At 35.5% G+C, this 16,896-nt stretch overlaps 1 protein-coding gene across 1 annotated transcript; it reads left to right on the top strand.

Annotated features, from left to right (window-relative positions):
- Positions 1-2,046: 2,046 nt before the first annotated feature.
- Positions 2,047-7,641, top strand: LOC137393240 (clumping factor B-like). Its single transcript, XM_068079696.1, has 2 exons — positions 2,047-2,144; positions 6,828-7,641. Exons 1-2 carry the CDS (start codon positions 2,047-2,049, stop codon positions 7,639-7,641), a joined length of 912 nt encoding a protein of 303 aa, XP_067935797.1.
- The last annotated feature ends 9,255 nt before the right edge of the window (positions 7,642-16,896 follow it).

Raw genomic sequence — 16,896 nt, 5'->3', positions numbered from 1 at the left:
ATATCATAAGATCAGCAGTTCAGACGAGTTGCAGCACATATACAACAACTATATGTCATGAGATCAGCAGTCTAGACAAGTTGCAGCACATATACAACAACTATATATCATGAGATCAGCAGTCTAGACGAGTTGCAGCACATATACAACAACTATATATCATGAGATCAGCAGTCTAGACAAGTTGCAGCACATATACAACAACTATATATCATGAGATCAGCAGTTTAGACGAGTTGCAGCACATATACAACAACTATATATCATGAGATCAGCAGTCTAGACGAGTTGCAGCACATATACAACAACTATATATCATAAGATCAGCAGTTCAGACGAGTTGCAGCACATATACAGCAACTATATATCATGAGATCAGCAGTTTAGACGAGTTGCAGCACATATACAACAACTATATATCATGAGATCAGCAGTTTAGACTAGTTGCAGCGCATATACAGCAACTATATATCATGAGATCAGCAGTTTAGACGAGTTTGCAGCACAATACAACAACTACATATCATGAGATCAGCAGTTTAGACGAGTTGCAGCACATATACAACAACTATATATCATGAGATCAGCAGTTTAGACGAGTTTGCAGCACAATACAACAACTACATATCATGAGATCAGCAGTTTAGACGAGTTGCAGCACATATACAACAACTATATATCATGAGATCAGCAGTCTAGACGAGTTGCACCACATATACAACAACTATATATCATGAGATCAGCAGTTCAGACGAGTTGCAGCACATATACAGCAACTATATATCATGAGATCAGCAGTCTAGACTAGTTGCAGCACATATACAGCAACTATATATTATGAGATCAGCAGTTTAGACAAATTTGCAGCACAATACAACAACTATATATCATGAGATCAGCAGTTTAAACGAGTTGCAGCACATATACAACAACTATATATCATGAGATCAGCAGTCTAGACGAGTTGCAGCACGTATACAACAACTATATATCATAAGATCAGCAGTTCAGACGAGTTGCAGCACATATACAACAACTATATGTCATGAGATCAGCAGTCTAGACAAGTTGCAGCACATATACAACAACTATATATCATGAGATCAGCAGTCTAGACGAGTTGCAGCACATATACAACAACTATATATCATGAGATCAGCGATTTAGACAAGTTGTAGCATGTATACAACAACTAACAAACACCTCTGTTGCCTTTCAAATGATCAGCCTCAATGTGATTGAGTACTAATCAGTGTGTCATGAAAGAGCTACCTATAGCAGCTAGCGAGTCTGAAGGATGAATTTATTTCTTGTACTCTGGCCATAGGAAACATACTGAAATTTAATTATATTATTTGTTTTAATTTTTAAAAGATTGAAAAGGTCGTTGGCTACTTTTATGAAATTGAATTTTCATAGTCAATGGCAGTTATAAACATAGAGCTTGTTTAATAGGCTGAGGAAAGTAAAAACCTTCAAGCTATTGAATTTAGTATACAGACCAGGGTTACACTTTTGTAGAGATCAGTGTTACAAGCTGATCAGTCCAATGTAGAGATCAGTGTTACAAGCTGATCAGTCTATCGTAGAGATCAGTCTTACAAACTGATCAGTCTATTGTAGAGATCAGTGTTACAAGCTGATTAGCCCAATGTAGAGATCAGTGTTACAAACTGATCAGTCTATTGTAGAGATCAGTGTTACAAACTGATCAGTATACCATAGAGCTCTTTACTCTCTCTACTATCATCTAGCTGCTACTTATGCTCTTTGAGTCCTTTCAACCCGATTTTTACGTCTACAAAAAATCTTATCACTTCTACAGTTAATCTTACTCTATTTACGTAAATTTTTAAATGACTCGTAACCTTGTATGAAGACTTTGTTGAGAGTTTTCCGGAAAGGGGAAGGGAAATAGGAATAAGCGACAATGGAAAAGTAGGAAGGAGGGTGGGGAGAGAAGAGGTGGAGAGCGAAGGTGGGGCAAAGAATGGGTAAAACCGGAAGGGATGCGGGAAAGGAAGGAGGAAATACAAAAGGGAGGAAATGGAGGGAGGAAGATGGGAAGGAAGACCGCAGACACAGGAGGCTAAAGAGGGATTAGGATATGGCTTGAAAAGAGAGGACAAAGAAGCATTATCGTGGTACCCCAGTCGGTGTATAGCATTTAAAAGCAAACATAGGTCCAGCATTGCTGACCTTATAAGGAACACCACTGTGCCCTACTGACCCTGTGCCCTACTGACCCTGTGCCCTACTGACCCTGTGCCCTACTGACCCTGTGCCCTACTGACCCTGTGCCCTACTGACCCTGTGCCCTACTGACCCTGTGCCCTACTGACCCTGTGCCCTACTGACCCTGTGCCCTACTGACCCTGTGCCCTACTGACCCTGTGCCCTACTGACCGGTGCTAAAGTTTTTGCAACATCTAATTTTACTTTAATCGGTAAATCTTTTTTCTCCGGTTTTTTTCTCGGAGCATGTTTGAGGATGTATGATATGGAGCAGTTGTGTAGCAAGTTTGAGGATGTATGATATGGAGCAGTAGTGTAGCATGTTTGAGGATGTATGATATAGAGCAGTGATGTAGCAAGTTTGAGGATGTATGATATGGAGCAGTGGTGTAGCAAGTTTGAGGATGTATGATATGGAGCAGTGGTGTAGCAAGTTTGAGGATGTATGATATGGAGCAGTGGTGTAGCAAGTTTGAGGATGTATGATATAGAGCTTTTGCCATTACTGGATAATGCTGATTTATCAGATTACTCCTTAGTATTTTGGCTTGAACTTTGCACTGGGTGTGGTTTATACAGTCCGTAAAAACTCACTAAAGGTATGCAAGGTGTTGAGGTTCACATTGTTCATCTTTTAGCCTGTATTTTAAAAAAAACTTAATTAGAAAGAACCAATAAACTATGTGCGATGAATTTAATGATAAAAGTTTCATAAAGCCATATCTAGTCCAGTTCGGCACAGTAGAAATGCCCTACTCTTGACAACCTGTTACACATGACAACATACAATGATTATGGCATCTGTATGAACTGATTATGGCATCTGTATAAACTGATTATGGCATCTGTATGAACTGATTATGGCATCTGTATAAACTGATTATGGCACCTGTATGAACTGATTATGGCACCTGTATGAACTGATTATTGCATCTGTATTAACTGATAACATAGTGTAATAAGGCTGGTCAATGACATGACATCACATATGTAGATAGCTCACAGCATGCTATCAATGAAGCAATCATAAACCAACATAATGCTAAAAAAGCTATTGCATACATTATAACAGTTATTCTCTGTTTAAATCTTTCAAATTAAAAGCCCAGAGCTTGTAATAATAGGGTAAAATATTGATACTGCAACTTCAGCAGCGTTGTACAGGTATGAGATTAGTTAGGAGGTCATGTAAGAGTCTTTTCATCCTATATTTGTTGTTATAACAATATAAGTAGAAAGCGTTAAAGCAAGGTGTGCCATGACAAAAACATTATTGAAAATTTTACTTCATTTTAACCTAGGAATACTGTTAAGCAGTATATTTCAATACAGTTAATGCTTTTATAATGTAAACTTCTCACCTAAATTTCATTTCACGAACAGAATTTATGTAAAATTTTTACTTCCTATTCTATAAAAAACTCTATATAAAGTAAATCGTCAAGTCGGTGCAAGTTCTTAAATTTGATGCGAATAAATAGAGCCGTGTAATAGAACCTTGCAGTTAGTATTGAAAATATTGTTTCTCTTTCACTGCTCTTGAAAAAGAAAACGACATAGCGGAGTATTTATAATATATCCTTGTACCCTGGTAGTCAAGTGTGCAGTGACAGATGGTCAGGTGAGCTGATAAAGTGCAGATAATAAGTAGTCACACAATTATTCAGAAATACCTAAAGGCAGACGATTGGAATAGGTGTTAGAGAGTGTCTACCACTTTTACAGGCTTTGCAAAATGGGTGGACAGACGGAAAGGCACTGCTGTTATAGCAAAGATACATTGTCGTTTTCCTTCATTTATACGCATACAATGTTTTTCTCTTAGCAGCATAGACCATGCTGTGTAGAAAAAGGGATAAATTCATTTGAATTGACATCGAATGTGTGCGCTCTCCTTGAGTTAACTGGAAGTTACTGTAATCATGGACCCTATACTAAGTGAAAGTGATGTAAGGAAGAGAGAAAAATTGTTGATAAAAACTAACAATACATGTACCACCGTTACTGTACAGTCTTTAAATTATAAAGTTAAGCATAGCTTTTTCCTTTTAGGCGGTCTAAGGAAACGAATTTGAGATGATCTTGGTACGGATTAAGCAATTTACATGTTTTACCGTCGTATAATGTGAAATCACTATAACGTAAACTTTCTCGGAAGCGGTTATTTATGTTGTAGGAGCATTTATCTATTGTAGTTTTGTCCTAAGTCGCTCAACCCCCTCTTGTTGGCTTCCGCCACAGAATGTAATGAATACCTTTTTTAATTCAAAGTATTTTTTATTGCAAGGGTTAGTAAATTAAAATAAAGTAAATATCGCAACATTTTTCCAAGTATTACTTTCAAATATCATTTATGTTTTATAAATAAAAAAATCGGGCTTGGCGCATTCTCGAAGATTTGATTGTGAGGATGCGGTTTGTCCACTTTCCAACATCCGTTTACTGTTGCTCTAGAGTCTAGACACTGTCACTTCCTCACACCATTATTGTATTCAATAATTCTAAGTAATCGAATATTAGCATAAACTTACCGGTATATGCCCCTTCAAGTTCTATCAATATACATGTAAAGTAAATAGCAAAATCCATCTGATCATAGCCCTACATAAGAGTGCCCATTGCATCACGATTGATAATTTTAGCTTTGTAAGAGTGCCAGTATTGTTTGCTGAATTTATGGCTATAGCCTTAGCATCATACATAGTATGGTAGTTATAAAACTAATCAATTGTGCTCAGCAAAAAAGTAGTGAAAAGCAATCTCTGATAAAAAGGATATTGACATGGAGTTGGATTCTCATGTTCATGAGAAGACAACTTAAAGTATAGAATTTACAAAACATTCTTGGCTATTAATGTTTTTATTAACAACCTAAACCTTTTCTATGGTAAAACCTGAAGATTTCATAACATTTCGTGCAACTTTATTTCAAACCATACATCTAATACTTATGTGTGCATCATTCTAGTTTCAAGTAGTTGACAGATATCAGCTTAATCTGGCGAAAACATGAAGACTGTTCCATTAATCGAAGCTGTTCTAGACTGTTACAAAATATAAGTATTATTTACAAGTAATATGTAGCATCGTATATCACAGTAGATAAAACTTGTTGAACCTATACTTATGAGTGTATGTATATGCGTGCATATATGTTTATGTGTATGTGTACACACATGTGCGTATAGGTACATGTACGCATACACACATGCATCTATAATACTGTAGTTTTATTATAGTTCAAAAATATAGATATACTTACCTTTGCAACTGCATCAGTTTTATACGTAAATATTTGGCAGATATTCTCTTGGGGAATAAACAATAACTGGTTTTACAAAAATACACTAACTTTATTTTAGAGTTGTGTTTTCTTTTGATAGAAAATTTGTTCCCCATTGATTCATACCTTAATTTCATTGCACTGCTTACTTATACGTTAAGCAGTGCATAGAGTCTAACATATTTGCACAGTCCTCTTGTTGCTGTTGTGATAGTCCAAAATAAAAAAACACAGGAACAGTATCAGTCATGAACAATAGATATAACTAACCTATAGGCAGATGTGAAGCAGGTGAGGCCAAAACATAAAAAGTCTATGAAAAACACAGAATTAATTTGCTACTAGGGTTTTCTCTAGGAGTTGTGATCTAAGGGAGGAAAGTTTGAGGCTGGGGTAAAAATTTAGGGTTGTCCTTCCATGCATTTGAGACAAATCCCTAAAGAATTTTAGATAATATGGACCTTATTAAAGTTCTTTAAATAGTTTTACAAGTTTGTATTATAGAAACCAATATTCAGCTTGTTACAATATGATATAATTTGTATTACTATTATAAAGCTATTCATTGTGCTTAGCTCACATGTGCAAGCAATGCTTATTTATAGCAGCTTGTCTCACATGAAACTATTCGAGATGGGGAAATAAAATAAATACTACATTTGCTAAAAATTTAATTTTTATGCTGATACCAACTGGTTCAGCAATAAAAATGATTTTAGGTTAAAAGACAGTAAGAATGAACTAGGAAACCCAAAAGAAGGTGAAGTGGGTGAAACCAACAGTAAAACTGAAAATTGCTAAATTGCTAAATAAATTTATTAAAATGTTTTTATTTTAGTTTCTGCTATCATGAATACTGACTGTATGTCTCTTGCTTTTGCACATTATTTTAAATATTTAATAGATTGTTATTGTTCAGTGCAGATTTGTAACATACTGTTTGCAACAAACTGGGCTTGCAATGAATAACAGCTCACAACTCAATTTCTATCGAATATAAAATAAAAAACCCGTTTTTGCTGCAAATTCGAGCAAACATGAACAAATGCAATAAATATTTATACATAATTGTTAAATCTAACATAAAATTGTAACTTGACATTAAGTATAGCTATGAGTGCCCTAACATAGAGAAATTTGAGTAGTGAGTGAAATTTAGACCAAGTTTCTGCCTTGTGATATGAGACAAATTTAAAATATGAGCATATGAAACAGTTTTCGACACAGCTGCCAGGGGTGAATCAGAATGCGAAAAACTGCTTTCAAGAACAGCATTGCTCGGTCGTTCTCATTGAATCGGTTTGAAAAGGCTGGCTGAAAGAGATAGTGAAAGTGAGGCAAAAAGAGATAGTGAAAGTGAGGCAGAAAGAGATAGTGAAAGTGAGGCAGAAAGAGATAGTGAAAGTGAGGCAGAAAGAGATAGTGAAAGTGAGGCTGAAAGAGATAGTGAAAGTGAGGCAGAAAGAGATAGTGAAAGTGAGGCTGAAAGAGATAGTGAAAGTGAGGCAGAAAGAGATAGTGAAAGTGAGGCAGAAAGAGATAGTGAAAGTGAGGCAGAAAGAGATAGTGAAAGTGAGGCAGAAAGAGATAGTGAAAGTGAGGCAGAAAGAGATAGTGAAAGTGAGGCAGAAAGAGATAGTGAAAGTGAGGCAGAAAGAGATAGTGAAAGTGAGGCAGAAAGAGATAGTGAAAGTGAGGCAGAAAGAGATAGTGAAAGTGAGGCAGAAAGAGATAGTGAAAGTGAGGCAGAAAGAGATAGTGAAAGTGAGGCAGAAAGAGATAGTGAAAGTGAGGCAGAAAGAGATAGTGAAAGTGAGGCAGAAAGAGATAGTGAAAGTGAGGCAGAAAGAGATAGTGAAAGTGAGGCAGAAAGAGATAGTGAAAGTGAGGCAGAAAGAGATAGTGAAAGTGAGGCAGAAAGAGATAGTGAAAGTGAGGCAGAAAGAGAAAGTGAAAGTGAAAGTGAGGCAGAAAGAGAAAGTGAAAGTGAAAGTGAAAGTGAGGCAAAAAGAGATAGTGAAAGTGAAAGTGAAAGTGAAAGTGAGGCAAAAAGAGTGCCGGAAGAAGATAATAACAAAGTGAAAACGAAAACAAAATTAGAATTAGGATTAGTGACAGTTTAACACTTATTATTAAGTGTGTGTTTAGTAAGCTAAATTCACTGGAGTTAAATTCAAAGTTTACGTTACGTGGCATCACAAAACTAGCATTCTGAATGTGTTGCTGTGAAGTTTCTCTCACACCGCCGGTCGCCACTTCGGTCTGTCTCGAAGGTAAGAACTCTATGCAGCGCTGTACATAATAATGTTAGATTTTATTGCAAATCGTAACTACTAGATACATGTAGGTATTTTTACTTTGTGAGACAGGTAGCGAGTTAGAAAAATTAAAACACATTTTTTCCTCAAAATATCCTGATTTTAGGTGGTTTTTCAGACGATGGGAATTAATTAATTTGTATTTAATTATTTTATATATAGAATATTGCTTGTAGCTACGAGCACATTGACATACGAGCTCAGTTCATGAACACATTAACCTTGTGTATGGAGGTATGAACGTACTGAAGAACAAATATAGGTAATAATTAAAGTGCTTCATGAAAGGTCGCTTAAAGGTCACTAGATACGAAACTGCAACTTGTAACCTTTGGTCTCCTAGACTGACACTCTACCACTTGACTACTCGGCCACATTGCAATGTTTCACTATAATCTTTAATATTGTAAAAGTGATTTTCCGTGGAATCTTTGTGTAACGGAAGCGTTATACATGTAAGATCAGACTTATTACGGCTTATTGAGTCGTCATTATGGCATATTGGTTGCCATGCGTGCTGCGCTCATACAGCTCTTATGTTGCAATGCATCTATGTCTAAGACTATGTCTATGTTCACAAATATAACTGCAAATTTTTATTTTATTTTAGGATGTGTTTAATAATTATTTATGCTTGCTTCCGTAGTTGGCCCATTGTCTCTATAAATCAATTGTTGTTGATGCCTGTACATAGGAAGGTTGCTGCCTGCATTGCTTCTTGTTGCTCGTTATGATTAATTTTATTACTATTACAAAGTTCATTCGGCTGTTTAAATTCTCTGTATTTTATGATTGTTAGTAAAGTGTAAAAACTCGTGGGAATAAAATCTAAAATCCTGAAGCAGTGCAGACGAAAAAATTTTGAGAGATGAAAGGCTACAGAAATTGCCTACACAGTGTACAGTTAATAAACCATTGAATGCATTCAACAACATATACCATAAAACCTCTAATTGAACGCCATGGCGCTCTATTTTTCAACCCTTGCTCTATAGTGGTGCTCAATTGGAGGTGGCGTTCAAATATAGGCTGTGTATTTTTCAAATGGCTTGTCAGAATTTTTGGAAATTAATATTAGACCTATAACACGCAAAGCGAATGTTGCCTATATTTTGCTCTCTTTTTCCAGCGGAGCAATATTAAACCTTTTGAATGCAATAAATCTGCTAACTTACCTCCAACTTGTCAAAGATCTCTTAATAAATATGCTTCAAGAAACCGAGAAATATCTCTACCAGTTGATGATATCTATTGCTTGCAATTGATCCGAGTTGATATTATAGCCTGTGTCCTTCTTTGCAATTTGTTGGCACTTTCAATTTTTAATTCATTCTAAATTTGAAGACATTTTTATTTTATATCTATATTTAACAATGTTGCATAAAAACTCATTGCATTTATTGAAATGTTTGCTATAGTTTGCAGCCAAAACTAGCTTTTTATGTTCAATAGAATAGGAGTTACAAGCGCCGATCAATTGTATGATCAGATTACCTCAATGATGCTATCAAATAGTATAAATTTGCTATAAATTTGTAGATTTATAAGTTATATAATGATAATCTACCAAAGGCTACAAATATATATTTATAGCTGTACTACCTGGCATTGCCCGGTAATAAAAAAGTCTTTGCACAGAAAATTTGTTTGTGTTTAACATATAACAACATTTGCCATTCTAAGTTTCAAACTGCATATTATGAGAGAAATTTTCTGTGCAGTTAAAATAATTTAAGAAAAAATAAAAACAACTGAAAGGTTTTTAAACTTTGTCAAACAACTGTAACTTTCAAACGTCATATCACGAGGAAAATGTTTTGTGCAGGTCAAATGAATTAAGAAAAATAAAACGACTATAAAAGGGTTTAGATGTAAATGTAAAATAATCAGCAAGTATTAGCTAAATTAAGCCTGTTTTACTACAATTACAATAAAAGATGTTTCGGTAATCATACAATTAATACGAACTGAGAAAACAAAATAAAAATCCTGAATAATTTGAATTAATAATAAAAATTCTGGGATAGAAGTGTGTGCGTATAAAAAATGTTACTGTTGCAGCAGAAGCTATCCATCAAACCTTTGAATACAACGATACTGGTACCTCTCGATACTGGTACAAATGTAAAAATGAGATATCGTACTGTCTTTGTCTGACCAAACGAAGAGAGAATGTCGAGGCCTAATAATAGGGGATAATAAAATTGGCCGTGTGAGAAGAATTAGCCTTGACCACAGATATAGTAATTGAACCTTACGAAAAATATTTTTTAACAGAGGCATCGTATTGCATGGGCGCAAGGCTAAAATAGTTAGCATGTCATACGATATAGGGTATATGATAACATTATTGATCAATATCCCGTTGTAGCTCAGTGGTAGAGTGACCGGATAAGATCCTTGCAAGTGCATTTGTCGTGAGTTCAAATCCATCAGAGTTCAGAAGTTCAACTCTAAAGTTTCTATAGCTAGAAGGACACACATACACACCAACATTGAAAAATATATGCAGTCAAATATGGATAACTCGAACTTCAAGGGACCGAGCAAAAGTGTTCGAATTATCAGAGCGTTCAAGTTATTAGAGCACTGTTACAAGTCCATGTATTTACTTATTTATTAGTAGATACATGTACATATACAAACTATAATATAAATCAAAAGCACAAATGGCTTGTTTCAAATTAAATGCTTCTAATGTAAAGTTTAAAACGTTTTTATCAAAAAGTATAGAAATTTTTCTATCGCTTGAGATTGGTTTGTTGTTTGAGGTGATGTTATTGCCAGGACGTTTTTTAGATTGACATTGGCAAAACTTGATCGTTGTTGAAATGCTCAAAAGAAAAGACATCTTTTTCTTTTGAGCGTTTTACCCACGATCAATTTTGCCGAATTTTCTTGAAGTTTATGCAAAGATTACCTTACTTTACCTGAGATTCGTTAAGAGCAACACTCCGAAGCAGTTCAATTAAAAGTTTTACAAGGTTTAACGGTACATTGTATATCACTCACGCTTTTGGAATGGATACTTATTGAATGTACACACGTATTCTGTGTTTAGGTTAAACGATGAATAGTTTTTTTTAGCTAAGACAACGTATACGTTTAATTACAACAATTTTTAAGACGTTTTAAACATTCAACATTCCGACGTTGATTCAACACGGAATCAACGTCGGAAAACTATTCATCGCGGGCTAGCCGGGTCACGCACTCAAGGATTTTCACCGCGCACATACAAAACAAAAACAACATGCTGTTTTTGTTTTGTATGTGCGTGGCGAAAATCCTTGCGCGCGTGACCCGGCCAGCCCGTGCTATTCGTCGTATAGCAGTATAAATCAAATTTCACCAAACCTTTAGAAAAGTCGTTGACAAAAATATTTTGCCAATTGTGGTAATAAGGACGCTTATGAATTACGAAAAGATGAGGTTTACCTCTATGGCTTTGAATAAAGTGATTTTCTGAAGCGATAACAACCGTTTCGGTAGCCGTTGGGAAAAAACAGTTCGAATTAACAGTGTTGAGTTCGAGTTATCTATAACAATTTATCATTACGTGGGAACGGACCAAAGAAACCGTTCGAATTAACCATGTGTTCGAGCTATCCGTGGGCGAGTTATCCATGTTTGACTGTATATATATAGATGAACAAGTGACATAAACCAACCACATTTATATTCCATGTGAAAACAACAATTAACGTTTTTAAAACAAAATATTTCCATCGTTTTCTCAGATAGCTGCTTTCTGATTGTTGCTTTCAATGGAACGAACATCTTCTAGTTGTCCAATACCTTCCACAATCTCTTCTGACTTCGACTCTTTTTCTGCACTGCTGAACTAGTTGATATGAGTGTCTAAACAATTTTTTCGCTGACAAAACTTTTACGCGTTGCATTTACCACAAATGCAACGCGTAAAAGTCTTGCTCGCTAAATGTAACGTTGGGCCTAAAACATGCAAATCGTTTTTATGTGCATGCTCTACGAAGCATTAAGACCCCATTAAACAAAAAACTACTCTTAGTCTGAGACAGTTGGTAATTATTTTTATGGCAGTGCTTTGAAATTTCATCTACCATCATAAATTTTAACAGTTTTTTATATATGCACTTCGAAGTATCAAGACCGCGTTAAACAAGGAACTACTCACTATTAGCCTGAGACCATGTTTCATTATTTCTATGGTATTACTTTCAAAGTTTTAACGAAAAATAGCGAGAAGCTTTGAAGTTGGACAACGAGAGAATTGATTGTTATAAATGTAAACGATTCATCATTAATACAATTTTGTGGACACTTTTCTACTGATCACTTGATATTATGGGTTCATAAAGCTCAAAGATAGTCAAAGTGGCGGTCAAATAGAGGTGGCGTTCAAATAGAGGGTGGCGCTCTATGTTTCAACCATTCTCTCATAGTGGCAGTCAAATAGAGGTGGCATTCAAATAGAGGTGATGTTCAATTTGAGGTTTTATGGTATACTAAATACATAAATAATGGATAAACAGTACAAATATTTGGAAGATTATAGTAAAAAAGAAAAGAATGATGGACAGCTAAAAATTTGTAACAGATTGCTTTCAAACATCTGTTTTTCAATATTCTTGTTGAATTGAAACTACAAGCCTATTGTAACATGTACTGTAAGTGGCATGTACTGTACGCAGCACATACTGTAAGTAACATGTACTGTAAGTAACATGTACTTTAAGTAACAAGCACTGTAAGTAACATGTATTGTAAGTAACATGTACTGTTGGCAGATCTTGTGTTTGAAGAACTCAAAGAATGGAACAAATACCAGATTCGACTCTTTCTACAACAATGAGAGTAACTTTCACATACTAATTATCACATGGTGGCATCAGAAACATGTTGCATGAGCTCGAGTTTTGCTCCAAATAACTTGAGAGGTACAAACATGAGGTCTGCTGACCTACTGGTACACAGGCTAACATCAATATTAAAAAACTAGCTCTAACATATTGATTATATAATTTTCAGAAGCCTCTCTAGTCTTCAGACATGACTAGGGTGTACATTATTTCTATCATCAGTTGCCTCCAAAAACCCTCAATATTTTATATTTCAGCTCCTCTTGTGATATTTCTTAGTCAAAAATCCCTCAAGTAGATAATTTTCATACCGAGATATTTAGCAAGTCTGCTTTTGATGAGAATGCAGCTGATCAGTCTGAAAGAGAACTTTTTGTATCTAAACATGCTTCTACTGCTTATTGCATCAACTTGACCACTTCTGACAAAGTTAGCCTGTGCCCCCAAATAAAAAATGTTACATTCACATTGCTGCATTATACAGCTTCTCACGGCTAACTGAAAGGAGAGTAGTACCTTAACTACTGAATGCGGTACCTCACCTCGCAGTTCTGTTAGAGGATTATAATAATTCCGTTGCATCCAGATACTCTTATACAACATGATCTCTGTTACTTGTCGCTGTTGTCCTGCTATGGCCACCTGATTACCCATTGCCATGACCTGGCTATTTTCCTCTAGCGTCAAGAACTTATTTGGCTTCTCTAAATAATCATCAAGGAATATGCACTTTCCTAAAAGAGAAAATAGTTCACTAGAGAGAATTCAAACATTACAATGAGAAGATAGCTAATGGTCTGAGACTATTGAGCACTTGGTATCTTTAAAAGGTGACCTGTGAGTGTTGTTGGGTGCAGTTCCTCACAAAGTTCTAGTAGTCTTCGCTCCTCTGTTTTGGTCAGTTTATAGGATTTGTATTTGGTGAGTCGACTGAAGCCTTCTGTTGAACTTAGGTCAACCACACCCCCAATACCTTAAAACAGACAAGAACGGTTACAGCATTCAGCATTTCCTAAAGTCAGAGCTTGAGATTTATTTATAAATAGAACTACTCTTTTTTATCTATAAGTCATTTGTCAGAGTTTTCAAATTAAATATTTGATTTGCTTAATACATTATATTATAAGTTATTAGATTAAAATAATATAAATAAGTGAGTTAATCAAACAAATGTAATAATTTTTTAATATGAAAAATACAACTAGATACTTTCAAACAAAATATGGTACAGACATACAGTCAAGGTAGTACATTAGCTTTCCTCTGCAGTCAGCAGGTATTGTGACAGGAGATCCGGTGTCCTTTATGTTCATACTTGTCTGCTGTAAAAAGGCCATCACGGCGAGTGGTATGATGGTGTGCTGAACTTTTTGTGTTGTATCTTCACCCTAATGTGTTACCTTGCTCTCACCAAACAATGTACAGTATATCTATGCGTATTAATCTACCTGCATATGCATGTCACATTTGCTTCATAGAGCTGACAGACTGTTGTTACCCAATCAGTGATAAGCCAATTAGAAACCATGTGTTAGCCAACATCGTATGGGGACTGCTGATTGAAGGATCATGAAAGAGGTTTTGCAGATACGCAGCTTTCATAGCAAACGATTTGATTGGCCAACGAGATGTGTCTATTAGCTTTCTTAGGGCTTTTGGCTTTAACCTTTTAGCATACTCATTTTAATTATTCAGCAACCAGAAATTGTTCTGCACTTGTCAGTACGCTGTCAATGTTGTGAAAAGGACTGAAAACATGTAGTTAAAACGTCCTATCAATCGAACATAGATCATATTTAGTCCAATAAATCAATTATTAATTGTCATGATAAATTATCAGAATGCTAGTATTCCTGATAACTATTTCAATTGAATAATTAATTACATTAGGATGCACAATTATCTAACACTTGACTGTCTGACATGCATCCACCTGACCCACAAGCTTCACGTGACCTTTCTCTGCCTCTGTGCATTGCTTCTCAAACAAAGTTTTTAATGATGTAACTACAATTCAGGAATATGAAGATAGACGATTGCTAAATTTTAGAATAGTTTTCTTTTGAATTTTATTTAGTTTTATCAACTTTCAACAACTAAAATGACCACAATAGTTCTGACCTGACTGCTCGCAGGTAAATGTTTTATGCGTATTTCAACTGAACCGACAGAGAAAGGGTAGTTTTAACCTAAAGTCTGTTTTGTAGACAACTACTTTTTATTATAGAAAAACGGAAGAAACGAGTGGGTATCAGCATAATACACAAGTAATGATTACTTGTATCAGTTTATAATTTCTATAACTCTTGATTCCTGTTGTAAGATGGTTCGGTGTGTAATCATGATATGTGATGGTCCAGTGTATAATCATGATATGTGATGGTCCAGTGTGTAATCATGATATGTGATGGTCCAGTGTGTAATCATGATATGTGATGGTCCAGTGTGTAATCATGATATGTGATGGTCCAGTGTATAATCATGATATGTGATGGTCCAGTGTGTAATCATGATATGTGATGGTCCAGTGTATAATCATGATATGTGATGGTCCAGTGTGTAATCAGGATATATGATGGTCCAGTGTATAATCATGATATGTGATGGTCCAGTGTATAATCATGATATGTGATGGTCCAGTGTATAGTCATGATATGTGATGGTCCAGTGTGTAATCATGATATGTGATGGTCCAGTGTATAATCATGATATGTGATGGTCCAGTGTGTAATCATGATATGTGATGGTCCAGTGTGTAATCATGATATGTGATGGTCCAGTGTGTAATCATGATATGTGATGGTCCAGTGTATAATCATGATATGTGATGGTCCAGTGTGTAATCATGATATGTGATGGTCCAGTGTGTAATCATAATATGTGATGGTCCAGTGTGTAATCATGATATGTGATGGTCCAGTGTGTAATCATGATATGTGATGGTCCAGTGTATAATCATGATATGTGATGGTCCAGTGTGTAATCATGATATGTGATGGTCCAGTGTATAATCATGATATGTGATGGTCCAGTGTATAATCATGATATGTGATGGTCCAGTGTGTAATCATGATATGTGATGGTCCAGTGTGTAATCATGATATGTGATGGTCCAGTGTGTAATCATGATATGTGATGGTCCAGTGTGTAATCATGATATGTGATGGTCCAGTGTGTAATCATGATATGTGATGGTCCAGTGTATAATCATGATATGTGATGGTCCAGTGTATAATCATGATATGTGATGGTCCAGTGTATAATCATGATATGTGATGGTCCAGTGTATAATCATGATATGTGATGGTCCAGTGTATAATCATGATATGTGATGGTCCAGTGTGTAATCATGATATGTGATGGTCCAGTGTATAATCATGATATGTGATGGTCCAGTGTGTAATCATGATATGTGATGGTCCAGTGTATAATCATGATATGTGATGGTCCAGTGTATAGTCATGATATGTGATGGTCCAGTGTGTAATCATGATATGTGATGGTCCAGTGTATAATCATGATATGTGATGGTCTAGTGTGTAATCATGATATGTGATGGTCCAGTGTATAATCATGATATGTGATGGTCTAGTGTATAATCATGATATGTGATGGTCCAGTGTATAGTCATGATATGTGATGGTCCAGTGTGTAATCATGATATGTGATGGTCCAGTGTATAATCATGATATGTGATGGTCTAGTGTGTAATCATGATATGTGATGGTCCAGTGTATAATCATGATATGTGATGGTCCAGTGTATAATCATGATATGTGATGGTCTAGTGTGTAATCATGATATGTGATGGTCCAGTGTATAATCATAATATGTGATGGTCCAGTGTAAAATCATGATATGTGATGGTCCAGTGTATAATCATGATATGTGATGGTCCAGTGTGTAATCATGATATGTGATGGTCCAGTGTGTAATCATGATATGTGATGGTCCAGTGTATAATCATGATATGTGATGGTCCAGTGTATAATCATGATATGTGATGGTCCAGTGTATAATCATGATATGTGATGGTCCAGTGTGTAATCATGATATGTGATGGTCCAGTGTATAATCATGATATGTGATGGTCCAGTGTATAATCATGATATGTGATGGTCCAGTGTATAATCATGATATATGATGGTCCAGTGTATAATCATGATATGTGATGGTCCAGTGTATAATCATGATATGTGATGGTCCAGTGTGTAATCAT

The sequence above is a fragment of the Watersipora subatra genome, chromosome 4 (genome assembly GCF_963576615.1).
Source record: "Watersipora subatra chromosome 4, tzWatSuba1.1, whole genome shotgun sequence".
Lineage (NCBI taxonomy): Eukaryota > Metazoa > Bryozoa > Gymnolaemata > Cheilostomatida > Watersiporidae > Watersipora > Watersipora subatra.
The sequence above is the reverse complement of the archived record's forward strand: the minus strand, read 5'-3'. Positions and strand labels throughout refer to the sequence as shown.

Coding starts and splice junctions, on each gene's coding strand:
- LOC137393240 (XM_068079696.1), top strand. CDS start 2,047: ATGGAGGGAGGAAGATGGGAAGGAAGACCGCAGACACAGGAGGCTAAA. Junction 2,145..6,827: donor GACAAAGAAGCATTATCGTG/GTACCCCAGTCG, acceptor CGGTTTGAAAAG/GCTGGCTGAAAGAGATAGTG.